General features: G+C 44.0%; 1 protein-coding gene across 1 annotated transcript in view; it reads right to left on the bottom strand.

Annotated features, from left to right (window-relative positions):
- Nucleotides 1–17,164, bottom strand: part of LINGO1 (leucine rich repeat and Ig domain containing 1) — a 45,938-nt gene that overhangs the window by 6,310 nt on the left and 22,464 nt on the right. Inside the window, exon 2 of the mRNA XM_074236313.1 lies at nucleotides 5,190–5,362. Coding sequence (XP_074092414.1) covers nucleotides 5,190–5,270 — 81 coding nt within the window. The 5' untranslated portion in view covers nucleotides 5,271–5,362. The remainder of the gene's footprint in view (nucleotides 1–5,189; nucleotides 5,363–17,164) is intronic.

Raw genomic sequence — 17,164 nt, 5'->3', positions numbered from 1 at the left:
TAGAGAGGTTTGCTCAAGTCAAGAAGGTCACATACTAGCTATGTGACCCTGGATAAGTCACTTGACTGCTGTGCCTCAGTTTCCCCATCTATAAATTGGGCTAACCATACCTGAAGGACCTACCTCACAGGGTTTCATGAAATGTGATTAAATTATTCTACAAAAATCCCTTAGCAAACTGGGATTACTTTAGAAATGTCCATTCATATTTCTGCTCTTAGTGCTTAAGGGCACCGGATCCCATACACTACACTTGAGTCATGGAGGGCATCATGGCACTCTAGGCTCTTGACTTATGAGCACAAGAAACAGAATACACCATTCCTGGCTCTGATGCTGAGCAGGACCAATACTTCAAAGTCTGGGGAGTATGGTATTAAGTATATCCCACAGAACCCACCACTGGTGAATGTGGGAGCTCTTAGAATGAGGGCCTTCAGGACAAAGGATGTCTGAGTATGGAGGGTCAGAGGCTCATAGCTTTAGAGTCACAATGGATGTTAAACACCAACAAATCCAACCCCCTCATTTTACAGAAGAGGGCCTGGGGTCCAAAGTGGTCCAATGTATCCAATATTATCAGGTAGCTTCAGGATTTGAACCCAGATATTTTGACTTCAAATCAAGTCCCCTTTCCATTGTCCTATGCTGCCTTTTATGCATCATGTGGTGGTTAAAGAGATCATGTCCCTGGATCCAGAAAGACCTAGGTTCAAGTCCTATCTCATACATTTACTATGTGACCCTGTCTAAGTCAACTCTTTTAGTGCTCTAAGCAGAAGGAGAAGGGAAGAGAAAGGAAGGAACAAGCACTCATTGAGAACCTGTTATATAGTTAGCACCATGCTAAGCATTTTATAAATATTATCTCATTTGATTACCACAACAACTTTGGTAGTAGGTGCTGTTATTATCCTCACTTTACAGTTGAGGAAACTAAGGCAAACATAAGTTAAGTGACTTGCCCAGGTCACAGAGCTTTATGTTGCAAAGATTTCATTCATCTCCATTGGTAGAGGGAACTGAATCATTTGGAAATTCTCTGTACTATTGACCTCAAAAATGGACTCTATTTCTGTCTCTCTCTCCTTCTCTACCTTCTGTCTTTCTCTCTTCTCTGTGTCTCTGTGTCTTTGTGCCTCTCTCTCTCTCTCTCTCTCTCTCTCTCTCTCTTTGTCTCTTTCTCTGTCTGTTTCTCTCTCTCTCTTGATATCTCTTAGAACATAGAGTGTCAGAGCTTGAAGGGACCCTAGAACATAGTCTACTGACTGTTGGAGTGGAAGGCTCTTAAAACAGCCTGAGAGAGCTAGGAGGACCCGAGAGCAGGCCACATAGAATACTGGAATAAAGAACACAGATGGCAGTTGGAAGGGACCTTAGAACACAGACCAACAGAGATGGTACATAGACCATGAAACTGGATGGGATTTTAGAACCTTGAATTTCAGAGCTGAAGCAGAGCCTAGAGTTCCTGTTTCTGATTTGACAGATGAGGAAACTGAGGCTCAGAAAGGAGAACTGACTTCCCCAAAGTTCTATGATGAGGCGGTTCCAAAGCCAAGTATAGAACCAGGTGTGCTGGCGTTCAGCCAGTCAGCCCTTCGTTGCAAACCCTGAAGCTGGCTGTCTTGGGTCCATACAGGCAGCCCTGTGTACCTCCCATCCAAACTGGCCTGGTCTATCAGCAGGCTTAAACAGCCTGGCACTGTTTATAACATCAGTTACTCTTCTAATTGCTGCTGCTCTGGAGGCTGCTTTCTGCATTTCAATCAGAGTTTTCTTTTGGATACTTGCCCCCCTGAAGGGGTTCATTTGAGGGCACAGGTTTTCAAAATTGGACCAATAAATACAAAAGCAGTAAAAATCTCAGAGTTGGAAGAGAGAGTCCAATTGTAGGAGGGGAAACATTGACATTATGGATGGAGTCTTCTTCTGGTTAGAGTTACATTGGATACAAGAAGGATGCTTCTTCCCTATTGGAAGCAGGATGGGGTTTTGGGGAAGTTCTTTTGAGAGTCAATAAAAGAGGCTCCTTGTGGGAGGTGTGGGACAGTGGAAAAACCACAAGAGCTGGGGGTAGAAGGTGGTGGTGGTGGGGAGTCCTGAATCTTCCACTGGCCAATTGAATTATGTAGGTTGAGACTTCAGATTTGACCTCCCTGGGTCTTAGTATTCATATCTTTAAAATGGGTTTGGATGGATGAGAAGACCTCTAATGTCCCTTCAGTCTGGCATCCTAGAGCATTTCTCATGCCCCATCAGTTCCCAAGTCCTCTCAGTGTTATCCCTCCATCCCCCCTCCCCCATTTCTCACATCTGTCTTGGTGTCTCTCTGTGTCTCCTATCGCCATCTTTTTAAAACTTCTTTTTTTAAAAAAATATTTTTATTTAAGGAAATGGGGTAAAGAGTAATTTGCCCAAGGCTGCACAGCTAGGTGATTATTAAGTGTCTGAGGCTGGATTTGAATCATGTCCTCCTGACTCCAGAGCCAGTACTCTATCCACTGTGCCACCTAGCTGCCCCTCCTGTCACCATCTTAATGAAGACCCTCATGAGCACCTGTCTGGAAGACTGAGGTGGCATAGGGGATGGAGGTTTAGACACAGAATTAACAAGATATGAGTTTGTACCCCTCCTTGGACACTCACTAGCTGTGTGACCTTTGACAGGTCACCCATGCCCCCTTCAACTTCAGTGTCCTTATCAATATGGAGATAATAACCAAACCAACCTCATAGGCTGATTGGAAGGTACACATGATATATCATTTCCAAGGGACTTTGCAAACTTTAAATGCTAGTGATGGTTGATTATATCAAGGTAGTCTTTGAACAGGTAATTCTGTATCTACTCTCTCTCCCAATTGCAATCCATCCCTTCCATTGTCGGTTGCCAGACAATGCTTCCTAATGCAAAGTCTGATCAGATTGCTACACCATTCACATATATTCCATAGCTTCCATTGACTGCCAAGGAAAATTCAAATGTCTTTCCCCATAAAATCGGGGAATGTGGTTTTACATGGCCATCTTTTTCACCTAATGCCTGTGTATTAATTTCCTCATAGTGTCTGTGTGTGTGTGTGTGTGTGTGTGTGTGTGTGTGTTAGAGGGGAACCTAGAACATAGATCCTAGAACAGGAAGGGTTCTTAGAAAATAGACTGAGAATGCTAGAAGGCACCTTAAAGCATGGAATGACAATGCAGGGAGGGCTTATGGAGCAAAACAGAATATTAGAGTTGGGTGGACCCTTAGAATGTGGAATGTTAGAGTTAGGAAGTCCCTTAGAACATAGATAGGATGGAACTCAGAATATCAGAAATGGGAGAGACCTTAGAACAAAGGGAGCCTAGAAAAATAGATTATATAGCCAGACATTTTAGAACATAGAATGCCAGAATTTGGAGGGACCTTAAAACAAAGAACTGAGAATGTCAGAGCTGAGGAAGGATCCTCCACAATCTTTCCATCTTTGGTTCACAATAGCTCTCATTCTCTAAATTCCAGCTAAATTGAACTACTCTCCAACCCTTCTTATCCCTGCTATGGCCACTTCACAATTTGGGGATTTGCAAACCCCTTTCCATATCCTGCCTCTGACCAGAGGTCCCCCTCTCTTCTGACACTTGTCTGAGCTGACTTGTCTACCAACTGGCAGCTCCATTCCACATATATGAAGCAGAGCTGGGGGTTGGAATAGGTACAAAGTTTGGAGTAGATACACAGGTAGAGAGAAGGGAGAATTGGGATTTGAATCCAGGCCAGAGGATCCTGGATTTAGAACTGGAAGACCTCTCAGACCATTTTACAGAGGAGGAAACTGAGGCCCAGGGAAGGGAAGCCAGGCAGTGATTTGCTCAAGATCACGGAGGTAAGTAAGCTTCCAAGGTGAGGGCCTGTGTCTCCATGTCCTGTGCTCCTTCCACAGTAGCATCTCAACCCTCAACACTCAATTCCTCTCTTCCCTCTTCTTGGCCTTCCCAGGAGAGCTAATCTCAGCCCTGAGGTTAAGGAGCAAGGTCTTGAGAGAGGGAGGAAGGTCATCTAAGGTGCTGAAGAAGGGAGGAGGGCTGGGAGAGAGGAGAGGGACAATGCAGACTCCTTGTCTACCCCTATTTGTGTTGCCTGCCCATACCTAATTCCCCTTTCTTTCCTCATCCCTCGCTTGTCTGATTTCACATTATTCGCACCCTGGCTGTAGGGCACGAATTCGCTATAGTGTTTCATGGAATAATGCAGCAAGTTCATTCGGGAATCATCCCAGCTGAGGGGCTGAGCTGGCCAGGTGCCCTTGGGAGTGAGAGAAGAAGGGATTTGGGCTGCTTTTACTAAGAGATAAGGATGGTCTGAGACTCCTACTCCTCACCTCAAAAGGATGTGTGTGTGTGTGTGAGTGTGATGTGCATGTGATTGTGTGATATATGTGTGTGATTTATGTGATATGAGTGTGCATGCATGTGATGTGTGTGATGTGGGGGTGTCTTATATGATATGTGTGTGATTGTGCAATGTGAGGGTGTGATGTGTGAGTGTGTGTATGTGTGTGGTGGGTGTGAAGTGAATATGTGTGTGCAATTGTGTGGGTTGTGTTTGTGTATTGTGTGTAAATGCATGTGTATGTGTATATGATTGTGTGATGTGTATGTGAGTCTGTGTGTGCGCGCATGTGTGTGTGTGTGTGTGTGTGTGTGTGTGTGTGTGAGGGTGGCAAGTCCTTACCAGGTTGTTGCCTCTGAGACCTTCAGGATGGATTCAATTCAATTCAATTCAACAAACATTTATTAGGTGCCAGTTCTGTATGAGACTCCCTGTAGAGATTTCAGGGACTCAAATCCACCCTTGCCCGAACTAGCAGCGTGACAGTGGGTAAGTCAAATCACTGCTCCAAACCTTAGTCTTTCCTGTCATAAACTGGGGATTATAATTCTTGTCCCGCCCCACCCCACCCCATTTGTGAAATGAAAGCTTTGACCTAGCAGACCCCCAAAGTCTCTTCATCATAAGACTGATTTTTCCTTGCAGCATCTTTAGGTACTAAAAAAAAGAGACCCTTTTTATCTGCAGACCTCAGAAGACCATAGGGTTAGGGGACCTAAAGCTGGAAGGGATTTTTGAAGCTACTTTTTTCAAACTCCCATTTTACAGATGAACAAAGTAAAGTCAGGACCTTGTCCAAGGTCATACAGACCTGAAGATTGACTCCAAAGCCAAGGATTTTTCTGCCTCTAATTCCTGACTGGTATGGGGAAGGCAGAGGAATAAGGTGCATTCCTCAAGTCTCGAGGACCCCAAACTTTGTTACTTGGATGCAGTGTGACCTTGAAGGAGTCATCGAACCTCCATAGGCCTCTGTTTCCTCACCTGCAAAATGAAATGGTTGCACTAAATAACTGCAAAAGTTCCCTCTAACTCGAAATCTATTTCTTATTTCTCCCAGGGAAAATATACACAAGACCATCCCAACTGTCATTTCATCCTTGAAGCTACAACACAAACCACCCAGGTGCCCTATTTCTCCCATGAAATGAAACATGGACCATCCTGTCACCTTGCCTCTCCCATGAAAATCATGCACCAAATTAATTTGCTCCCTTATTTCTCCAGGAAGAAATACAAGACCTTTTGCTGCTTTGTTTCTCGCATTGAAGTTAAGGATACCTGAACCATCTCACTTCTGTCTTTTTTTTTCCTTTCCTAGGAGCCCTGGAACCAAGGTTGGAAAAAGTCTCTCTATTGAACCCATCTGTACATTAACCTTTCTACTCTATACAAGCAGCAAAGGAAGGAGCCAGACTTTCTGGAGGGGCTGTCCATGAAAGAGGAATAATGATGATGATAAAGTGAATTTTGCTTCATTTTGGGGGTAATCTGTGAAGGTATTAGGAAACCTGATCACTACTGAGATGTTAGGACCTCTGGTCATCACTGAAATAACAAATGCTAAATTGTGAGGCTGGTTGGTTGGCAGATAGCTGCTTTATTATGGGCAAACCTCAGGGCACACCTCTAAATCTGGTCCCACCGAGACCATAAAGAACAAGTCTGGATGTGGTGGATGGGCTGCATGGAACAAAGTGGGAGTGGAACAGGGAGATGAGACTGGTGTAAGTCTTGGCTAGGAGACAGGAAACCAGAAGGCAGAGTCAGTCGATAAAGATTTTTATGGGAATTCAGACTTAAGAGAAGCCAGTAGGAATGAGAAGCAGTGAAGGGATGGGATCAAGTTAAGTATGGGAAGCCAAGCCTGGAATAGAATAGAAATCAATGTAGGGTTGGGGTTGGGACAAATTTGATGGTCAAGGTAGGATTGAGAGCAAGATTAAGTTTGGTGGCCAGATAAATTTGAGGGTCAGTTTAGGGATGGTGGGGTTAGGGGAAGGTATGAGTGACAGTTCAGGGATGGGAAGCATTGAAGAGATGGCAGTTCAGGGCAGTGATGAGGGAAGTATAGAGATAAGTCATTATAGAAATGGGAAGGAGGGTTCATGTAGGGATAGGTCACTTAGGGACAGAAGGGGTTGTGTAAGAGTAGGAAGGTCAATATGCAAATGGGATCAATATAGAGATGAAGATAGCACAGGAACAGGGATCACTGTAGAGATAAGCAGTGTAGAGATGGGAACAAGCTGGACACTAGTCAGTGTAGGGAAGGGCAGCTAGGTGGTGCCCTGGAGTCAGGAGGACCTGAGTTCAAATGTGGCCTCAGACACAATAATGACCTAGCTGTGTGGCCCTGGGCAAGCCACTTAACCCCATTGCCTTGCAAAAAAAAAGCAAAACAAAGCAAAACAGTCAGTGTAGGGATGGGAATCAGAGGAAGCATGGGAACAGGATGGGGATGGGCAGTTAGGATTGAGACAGGAAATAGGATAGATATGATCATTTGTCATTGTTTAGTTGGTCATTTGTCATTGTTTAGTCATGACTGATCTGTGACACCATTGGGGGTTTTCTTGGCAAAGACAATGCAATGGGTCTACCATTTCCTTCTCCAACTCATCTTATAGATGACAAAATTGAGACAGACAGGGTGAAGTGACTTGTCCATAGTCATATAGATGGATCATGAAGAGTCAAAGATGACTGAACAGCAGCAAATCCCATACCTATCCTGTCTCTCTTGTTCAGTCCCAGCTCCCCACTGCTGCTCTGTCCCCATCCTTACCCTGATTCCCATCCCTACATTGACTCCAGTACTTATCTTGTCCCTATTTAAACTCAGTTTCCTGGCTCTAGGCCCACTCTGCAGGTCTGGAGTCAGGAAAACGTATCTTCATGAATTCAAATCTCATGTCAGATACTTACTATTACCCTGGGTGTGAGGAATAGGGGGTTGCTTGGGTTTCACAAGAATGTGAAGGGAGAATTGTTAGATTACATTGCAAAAACTGGGGTCTGCCTATATTGTTGCCTACGGGCAGGTATGTGAGTCAAGACAATAGATTTAGCCTCACCTGCTCAAAAAACCTGAGATTAGGCCAGGTCTGCCCCACCTAGTTCTAAATTAACTAAGAGTCTGTGTCCTTTGCACAAGCTCAAGGAGGTAACAATTCTAGCTCATTAGTCTAATGAGCAGGGTGGGGAAAAGTATGGGGACCAATGTATCCATTGGATTGTGACCCCAACCAATTAGTGGCAAGAAGGGCAGGATCAAAACCTTTCAAACTGCATAAAAGATTTCACATTTCTAGGATTCCTAGCCCCTCTCCCACCTTGAGAGAGGTGTGACCTTTTATTAAGATGGCTTAATAAAAAATCATTCATTCTGGACTAAGCATTCATGAGCCATTTATAACACTGGGTAAGTCACTTAACCCTGTTTGCCTCAGTTTTCTTATCTGTAAAGAGAGCTAGAGAAGAAAATAGTAAACCTCTTGAGTATCTTTGTCAAGAATACCCCAAATGGGGTCCTCAAGAATCAGACACAGATGAAATGACCAAACAATAAAAATAAATGAGATATGGGTGGTCAAGGTAAAACTAGGAACAGGCTGGAGATTGGGGGACAATTTGATTTTTTGGTAGGTGATGCAACTAAAAATCTGTTTCCTGGACCTTCTAGTACACCTGGATAACACCTGGACTGACATACTATCATTCCTTCCCCTCTTGGGGAACTTTCCCTATACCACACACACACACACACAGACACACACGTCTTTAAATAACAATGGGAATGGGAGAGATCACGTCAAAATATTTCTGCTCTGTCTCCCTGCAAGAATTCCCCCATCAGACCCAGACAATTAAGGTGCTAGTTATGAAATTAACCATAATTATGAAAGATATATTTAATAGTTTGCATATTGATGAAGAAACAGAAAGTGAGTTATCCTGAGAACTCAGATTCAGCCTTCCCAGGAAAGAAAGACATCGGATGCGTCTTTCTATGGATGACTTGGGACAGGAGGGATAGAGAGAAATAGGGGTTGGAAGGTGTATGTGTGTGTGGGGGTGTGTGAGAGAGAGGACCCAAAGAAGTAGGGGCAAGAGGGGTAAAGGATAAAGGGAGGAGAAGAGGAAATAGGAAGTTCTGAGAGATAGGAAAGAGAAGGAACAAGGCCAAGAGATCATTAAAGGACAGAATAAGCACATAGAGCCACCTGAGCGCGCGCGCGCACGCACACACACACACACACACACACACACACACACACAGAAAGTGAAGAGAGAAGAGAGAAGGGAGAGAGAAAGACAGAGACAGAAACAGAAAGGCAGAGACAGAGAGGGAGAGGGAGAGGGAGGAAGGGAGGAGGGAGAGAGAGAGAGAGAGAGAGAGGGAGAGGAGAGTGGAAAATGAACAAATATGTTGTCATAGAGGACTAGATTTAAACATAATTTGGACAAAATATATGAGATATTCTTTGCTAAGTTCCTCCTTTGCTACTTCCTCATAGAATGGAGATGGATTCTTAAATGCTACCTTCAAAGTGGAGATTTTTTTTCCTTCTGTCTTTTTTGTCCTTCCTTCCTTCCTGCTTCCCTCCCTTCCTCCCTTCCTTCCCTTCCTTCTTTCTTTTTCTTTTTGGGGTGAGTCACAGCAACTCATTAAACTAACTCTTAAGGATGGAGATCCTGGAATCTATAAGAATAAGGGAGCTTGCTCCCATAGAGAAAGTTATTAACTTTTTGAAGTATCAAAAATAAATGCAATTTATGTGGCTGTAAAGGAATGATGGTGTTCAGGGCTAGGGTAAGGAGGATCTGGGCTTAGCTTTTGTCTCTTAACTTTTCTGAAAACTTGCTCAGATCACAGTCGTAGAGCAGGAAGGTCCTTCTCAGGCCATCTAGTGTGACCCTACCTCTTTACAGGAAACGGAGGCTCTGGGAAGTTCAGTGACTTGTCCAAGGGAACCCAGGGAGCAAATATCAGAGAGGGAACTGAGCAAATGACTCTGATCCCAGAGTGAGTGTTCTTGCCACTGTACTAGCTACCAGCTTAGCTTGGATAGTAGCACCCTAGCACCTCAGTAGCTGGACCTCGATGTTTAGCTGATTAGAATCATAGTATCTTAGCTTGGAATCCTAGACTTCTCTACCAATTGGTTTGTCTTCATGGGGGTGACTGAAGGGATTCAGTCTATTATAAGCATGTCAAGTATAAAGACAAACAGCAAAACATACCGAAGCAAAAGCAGAGATCTGGACTTAGAGCTTTAATGAAGGAAGGGGAAAGACCTACTCTATAAACCTCAGTAGCTCTCGATTACCTCTAGGATAAAATATCAACATTTGAAGTTCTTCCTCATTTGGCCTCATTTTCTCTGACTCCCTTTCATTCTCTCCATGGGGAAACCACACTGGCTTTCTTCCCATAGAGCAACCCACCTTCCATTTCCATGCCTAGAAAATTCTGCCTCTTTGCCTCTACCTCTGGGGGATCCCAGGTTTCTTCAAGATTTGGTTCAAATCACCAACTTCTACATGATGCTCTTTCTGTTCCCTCAGCTTCCCTCTCCACGGTACATTTGGTAGTCTAAGCTCCTTGAAGGTGGAGGAGGTTTGGCTTTCATTTTTGAATCTTCCAACACTGGCACTCAGTCAGCCCTTAATAAATGTTTGCTGATTGTATTAGAATGAGAGAATCTGAGTCTAAATCCCAGGTCTGTCCCTCACTGCATGTTCTACCTTGAGCAAGGTCTTCCGTGCGCCTGATGGGCTCTGAGGTCTTTGCCAATTCTGCCTGGATCATAGGATGAGTGCTGGTAGAGCCTTGAACATTTTAGACTACAACCTTAGAGATTAATCAGCAAAGAGAGAGGCAGGAAGAAATCAAAACAAAGAAATAAATGAGGATGACTTGGAGCAAACTCTTCCCATCCTGTGCCTCAGTTTCCTCCCCTATAAAATGAGGCATGTAGACTCTCTAGCATGTAAAACCTTTTTCAACTTGGACATTCTCTAGAGATAGAGTGACAACCTATTTGCAAGAAATTAGAAAGAGGCAGAGTGGGAGACAAGACAGAGGGAGAGAGCTGGAGGTGGGGAGAGGTGGAGCAGAGTGAAGTCTGAATGAACAGCTTTCCTGGTAGAAATGTTAACCTTGGGTGTTCATTTAAGGGGGAGATTAAGAGGGGATTTCCAGGAGATAGTTATAATTACCGAGGCTTGTTCCTATACCTCCAGGCAGGGGCAGCACATGGTGAGAAGGAAATCATTAAGAAGCTGGGAGGAAAAATAGAAAGAACTAGGCCCAGGAGAATGAGACAGAGATCCCAGGGCATGGAAAGAGGCACTTCAGTGAGTGGACATTCTGGAAGAAGAAGACTTGGGTTCATGTCTTATCTCTTATACGAATTCAGCAAGTCACTTACTGAAGTATACAGTTCAACCAAATGTCTAAGAGTATAAGTTGCAAATCAGATCTATTTTTCTATTATCTATCTTTATTTCTATCCTTTCATCCATCTATATTTCTATCTGTCATCTATCTCAATTTTTATCTATTTATCCATCATCTATCTTATCTATCCAACCATCCATCATGTAACTCAATATCTATCTATCTATCTATCTATCTATCTATCTATCTATCTATCTGTCTATCTATCTATCTATCATCTATCCTTCCTATCTGGGTCAAGCCAAGATCAGGCTGAGGAACTATATGTCATATTATTTCTGAAGCTGTATAATCTTCCTTCCTAATAGCACACACCAAGAAGCCCTGACTGAGCAGATAGGGGTGTGCTCTCTCTTCCAGTCTCTTAATAGCTTCATCAATCACCTTTAGGAGATGCTGGGGTCAAAGTATTCACCTCTGGAAGGGGCTTGGAGCCATCCCTGAGCACTTAGCTGGATTAATCCTCTAGCTACAGGCAGGAAATCCTTGACTGGGACCATACTCCAAGTCTTCCCAGTCCCATAGGTCCTCATAAAACTGCTGCCACAAACTTTGAGTTAATGGGGAGGTCCATGGACATCATGGAACCATAATTGTATGATCCAAGGAGAAATGTCAAGACTTTGGAGCTTAAAAGACCCAGCTTCAGATCCTGGGTTTGTCTCCTGCCATCTGTGTGAACTTCGGCAAATCACTTCCTCTCTCTGGGGAGGTTTCTCTCCTTTAAAATGAGGAGATGGACTAGATTATACCCAAGGCCCCTTCCAGTTCAAAACGCAAGGTCGCCAGCTCAAAATTCTGGATCTCCATGAATTAGAGATGGTTTCATTATGAATAAAACCTAGAAATGTGTTCTTTTATTTTTAGGTTTTTGCAAGGCAAATGGGGTTAAGTGGCTTGCCCAAGGCCACACAGCTAGGTAATTTTATTAAGTGTCTGAGACCGGATTTGAACCCAGGTACTCCTGACTCCAGGGCCGATGCTTTATCCACTGCACCACCTAGCCGCCTCCTAGAAATGTACTCTTAACCATTGACAAAGCACTTTAAAGTTTGCAAAGATGTGGCATTTAGGTTCTTATTTTTATGCAGTGTTCTCTTTCATGAATGGGCCTGCCAGCCATAATATCTCTCACACATCTCCCACCTCTAGGGCATTGCTCGGGCACAGTGTGCCTTATTCCCCACCTTAGCTTCTTGGAATCTAATTTCCCCAAGATGAAGATCAACCTCTACCCCTTATAGGAAGCCTTCCCTGAATGTCACCAGCTGCTCCCTGAAATTACCTTATGTATTTACTTAGCCTATGGACTGATTCAACATGGTTTCTTGATTGGATGTAAGCTCCTAGAGGGCAGGGGATGTTTTGTTTTTGTCTTTGTGCTCCCAGGGTCTAATACAGTAGATACTTAATAAATATTTATTGGTAGAGACACTAGCCCTGTGAGATTGGCAATACAGGCATAGCTGTGCCTGTTTTGAGATGAAGAAACTGAGGCTAAGCAACTTGTCCCTTGTCCCACAGGGAGGTCCAGAAGCAGGATTTAATCCAGGTCTTTCTGACTTTAGCACTCACAGTATCCAGCTGCCTCCATTACTATATTGAAAGGGAATCCAGAAGAAGAGATAAAGAGGTGCAAGTTGGGGAAAGGGGGCCTGGCGATAAGGGGATCATGAAATTTAGAACTGGAAAGGATCCAAGAGGCCATATACCCACCCTCCATTTTACAGATGAGGAAACTAAAACTTTGTGACTTGAGCATAATAGTTACTGAGTCAGTGTCTGAACCCATGACTTCTGGTCCCAAATTCTATCTACCTGCCACTCGATCCCCATGCCTCGGTGTCCCTAATGAGAAAAAGGGGGGGAAAGACATGGTAGAATCAAGTAGGGCTTGAGGGACTCTGGTGGCCCTTCCAGGTGAAGAACGAAAGAGGACTGTCCCACATAGGAGAGGGCTTGGAGAAGGGAGTGATCCTGGCAACAAGTCTCATCAATCAGTTCTCAGTGGAGGAGTCAAAGACCTAGATGATACTGGACCAGTGAGATCTGGAGCCTGGGCTGGGTGCCTTACAGCCTTTACAACAAGGAGAATAGGGTGCTGTGTCCTATGTCCTAAGTGGGAAAGGGAGAGAGACAAAGACATCGAGAGAGAGGGAGGGTGGAGGGAGAGAAAGAGAACAAGAAGGGGGGATGGAGGGGAACGACAGAGACAGAGAAGAGCATAAGGTCTGAAAGATGGATATAAGCTTAGGATGTAAGGCAAGAAGAGAAACCCCTGAAAATTATATCTAGTGAGTCTACAATTGGACTCAGGTCAATCTTGGTCCTGGAACTGGGTGCTATTAATGAGACCACAACCTTTTTCATGAGATTCAAGGTGGATTCTTGGTACTTAATGGACTTGAAGTCAGGGAGACCTGGGTTCAAATCCTACCTTAGGCACTTCCTTAACAGTGAGACCATTGGCAAGTTCTGTAACTAATCTAAAACCTCAGTTTCTTCTTTGGCAAAAGGGTTCCACGCTCTCAGGGTTATTGTGAGAATGAAATGAGATTAAATGAGGGGGTTGGGGTCCATGACCTCTGAGGTCCCTTCCAGTTCTAAATCTATGATCCTATATTAATTCCCTAAAGGAACCATTCAGACAACAGCCGGATCCCATGGTGATGTATGCCAGGCAAATCTTGGCAGCTCCCCTTGTGCTAACCAGGTGCCAGACCCAAGCAGGGGGGCATTGATTAGTCTCTGCTCCATCCCCATTGTCAAGTGGACAATTAATGCAGCTGCTTGGCTTGCTGTGGCTGCCCTGCTCCCATTCATCTTCTGAAAGAGGGAGGATAAGGGTGAAAAAGAGAAATCTGGCACAGCTAGATCCACTTAGTCCTTCAATAGCTCCACTCTCTCCCCCTGAACCTCAAAGCTGTAACCTGGAGTATGATGATGGGGGACGGATGCTTAGCCAGGTGGAGAGATAGTATGGCTTAGTGGGTAGAGCACTGGACTTTGAATGGGGATGGTAGTTTTTAGTTGTGGGCCTCAGGCAAGTTCCATAACGTTTATGAGTCTATTTTTTTCTCATCTGAAAAATGAGGAAGGGGAGGAACAATAAAGTACCTTCATTACTGAGTTCAAATGGGAGGAAGTACATAAAATAATGGCCAGTGGAGCCTCTGCCTCTGGGACTTCCTGATTCTGGAGAGGCCTGGCAGAGGAAGGGGTCATCAGTATAAAGAAGCAATTCTAGGAGGAATATTGAAAGGTACTGAACCAATCTCTTTATTTTACTGAGAAGGAAACTGAGTCTTGCTCAAAGTCCATAGTACTGGTAGAACCAAGTGTAGATCCTCAGTCAGAAGATCCCAGATCTCATTCTATTACATGTCTTTGATTCAGCAGACATTTAGAACACTGTGCTTGTTTCTGGGATATAAAGACATGGTCAAAATAGTCCCTGTCCTCTTTCCCTGGGGGGGGGGGGATTGGCATAAAAATAGAAAGCAAAGGGACCAGAGGGTTCTAAACCCTGCCCACAGGGGTTCTGAACCTCACAAGTGTAGCCCAAACCTGATTAAAATGTAATTGGAAAATATTTGACAAAATAAGCCCCATAGAACATAGATAATGTCAATATGTGGTTCTCTAAGTCCATATGCAGCCAGTAGAGATCTTATGTCTGCATTTGGTACCCCTATTTCCATTTCAGTTTGGCAACTCTGGTCTAGGCCACCTGGGTTTCATCAGCATTGATCCAGACTCGCATGAACAGCTTGTTTCTGATGCTTACAATGCTCAGAGATTTTCCAAATTGGAAGTGTGGTTCCTCAGAGAGAGTTGAGATCCAGGGGCACAGCCACTCTGCCTCCTGGTCCCTGGTAGGTAAGAGAGACTATTCTCACTCAACCCTGGTACATTGTAGGTGCTTCATATGTTGGTTGAGTGACTAGCTGATCAATGGAGAATCAGCAGGAATATACAGGAAAAGGAATGGGAGATGGAAGGAAAGCAAAGAGGAAGGGAGAAAAAGAGAAAAGATGGGCAGATGGGGAAGGGGGAGGGGACAGAGAGAGCCAAGGAAGAAAAAGATGATTAGGAAAGATCTGGGGGAAGACAACAGAAGACTTAGGGAGGGAAGATGAGATAGATCGGGAAACGCTGTGGAGGTGAAAAATAGGAGAAAGAAAAAAAGACAGAAAAGTAGAAAGGTCCAGGTTCAAATGTTGGCTCAGCCACATGTGAATACTGAACTTAGTCCATTGTGAATGAACTCTAGAAATGTATTCTTAAATAATATCAGATATGTGGAAGATAGGGAAAGAGAAACAATGTTATGGATGAGGAGGAGGAGAGAGAAAAGCATAGGATGCAGAAATAAGAGGAAGAAAGAATAAGGTCAAGTGGAATGATAAGGGCTCCTAAAAGACTGAGACCCTCGAGTAGAGGAAAAAGGTAGACACAGACAGTGAAAGAGGGGAAAAGAGAGAAGGGAGGAAGAAGAGAGAAGCAAGGAATAAGAGAATGAAAAGAAAGTAGAAGAAAAATGGAAGAAAAAGATAGAAAGGACAGAGGGAAAAAACTAGAAGGAGCTAGTCTTAAGATGAGAGAAAAGAGGGGTAGGCAAGAAGAGGAGGAGGGAAAAGGTCAGAAGAGATGGACAGAATACTCGTGGCCAGAGAGAGGAAAAATAATTTCTTCAGAATTTGGACTCTCTCTGGTCCTTAGTTTTCCTGAAACTGAGGCTTAGTTCTCACAGAAGGGAACTTGCTAGTTTCAATGGTGGGCTTTACACTCTTTTTTTCTTTGCTGACTAAAGAAGCTGAGATGATCTCCAGGGAAGACAGGAGGTGAGGCAATTCTGGCTTAGCATTTCCCAACTTAAATAAGGCCTGAGAATCCTCAACAGGGGACTAGATGTGTGCAGCCACCCAGCTACCCCATTCTTTATCTTATTAAAAATGTAATATTGATGACAATATTGCCAAATTCTGTTTTTAAATGATGCAGGGGAAGGCATATGGGTCTCAGAAGTAAGAAAATGGTGTTTGAATAGCTGTAAGTCATCAAATCTTTCTGAACCTCAGTTTCCCCACATGTAAAAGCAGATCTTAGATTATGAAAGCTAGAAAGGACTTGAGTGATGATCTCATTCAATTCTTTCATTTTATAGTTAAGGAAACCTAAGCACAGAGTGACACAAGCTGCCCAAACCCGTCCAGATACTATGTAGCTGGGCAAGGATTTGAACTCATCACACCCCCTTCTTGCCTAGTTTACTTCACAGGGCTGCTGAGGGGAATGGACTGCTCCAGAGGTGGCAGGCTCAAGTCAGAATTCTTTTCAGATTGGGGCAGAAGGAGACCCTGCATCTGAGGTCCTTCTCAATCTCTAATTCTGGCTGCAAACTGGGAAGTGCTCCCTTGTTGGGATGTAGGCTCCCTGGGGAAAGAGATGGTTTCATTTGTCACCTTTGTATCCCAGGTGGTAGTTCATACTTAATAAATGTTTATTGCTTGGTGATTGCTATTGGGATTAGCGGTATCCTTACAGAATTGTATATATGCACACACATACTTAGAAACATACTATCTACATATGCATACATGGAAACCTAATGGGTCTGCAAAGCTCCACACAGATGAAGATCCTACCCATCAGCACCATGGACTTTTCCCTGTCCTTCCATATAATCCCACAACCTGTATCTTCTCTCCCTTCCCTTGAGAATCATCTCACCCAATGCTCTACCTTTGCCCCTCATGAAAAGAAAATGGGAAGAATCTTGTCCTGTTTTAAAATTGGCCCAAAGAGTCCGTCCGACTCCTGTCTTTATCCCTGGGCTTTAGGATATAATAAACTTCACTCTAACAGAAAGTTCTGCAAAGCTAACTTATATTCCTCCTGCTACAATTTAATGCTACTGCTCTGGCCCTATTCTCTCCAACAGAACTGGGCAGGAATGAGGCCTGGGAAACTGAAAGACAATGATATTGGCTGGGTTTGGGGTTTTTTTTTGAGACCTGGGAACATTGTCCCGAGGCCACAGGCAGCCTTTAGACCAATCCTAAAAAATTATCTCAGTAGTAAGTGGGGATGCTTGCCATCTGCCAGCTGCCTCTGTGACCCATAATGCATCCTGCTACTGAAGGGTAGTTATAGAGGATGAGGGATGGGTTTGCTTTTCAAGGAGTAAGAGGAGAAGGTTCAGACAGGCAGGAAAGATGTTCTGATGGTGATGTGAGCTCTCCCTAGGTAGCCCAGGCTGCTTGGAGAGGCAGCAGCAGGCTTCCTTTCCCTGGGGAATCATTCAGAGATTGCTTGGA

Source organism: Macrotis lagotis, chromosome 4, assembly GCF_037893015.1.
Source record: "Macrotis lagotis isolate mMagLag1 chromosome 4, bilby.v1.9.chrom.fasta, whole genome shotgun sequence".
NCBI classification, from domain to species: Eukaryota; Metazoa; Chordata; class Mammalia; order Peramelemorphia; family Peramelidae; genus Macrotis; species Macrotis lagotis.
The sequence above is the reverse complement of the archived record's forward strand: the minus strand, read 5'-3'. Positions and strand labels throughout refer to the sequence as shown.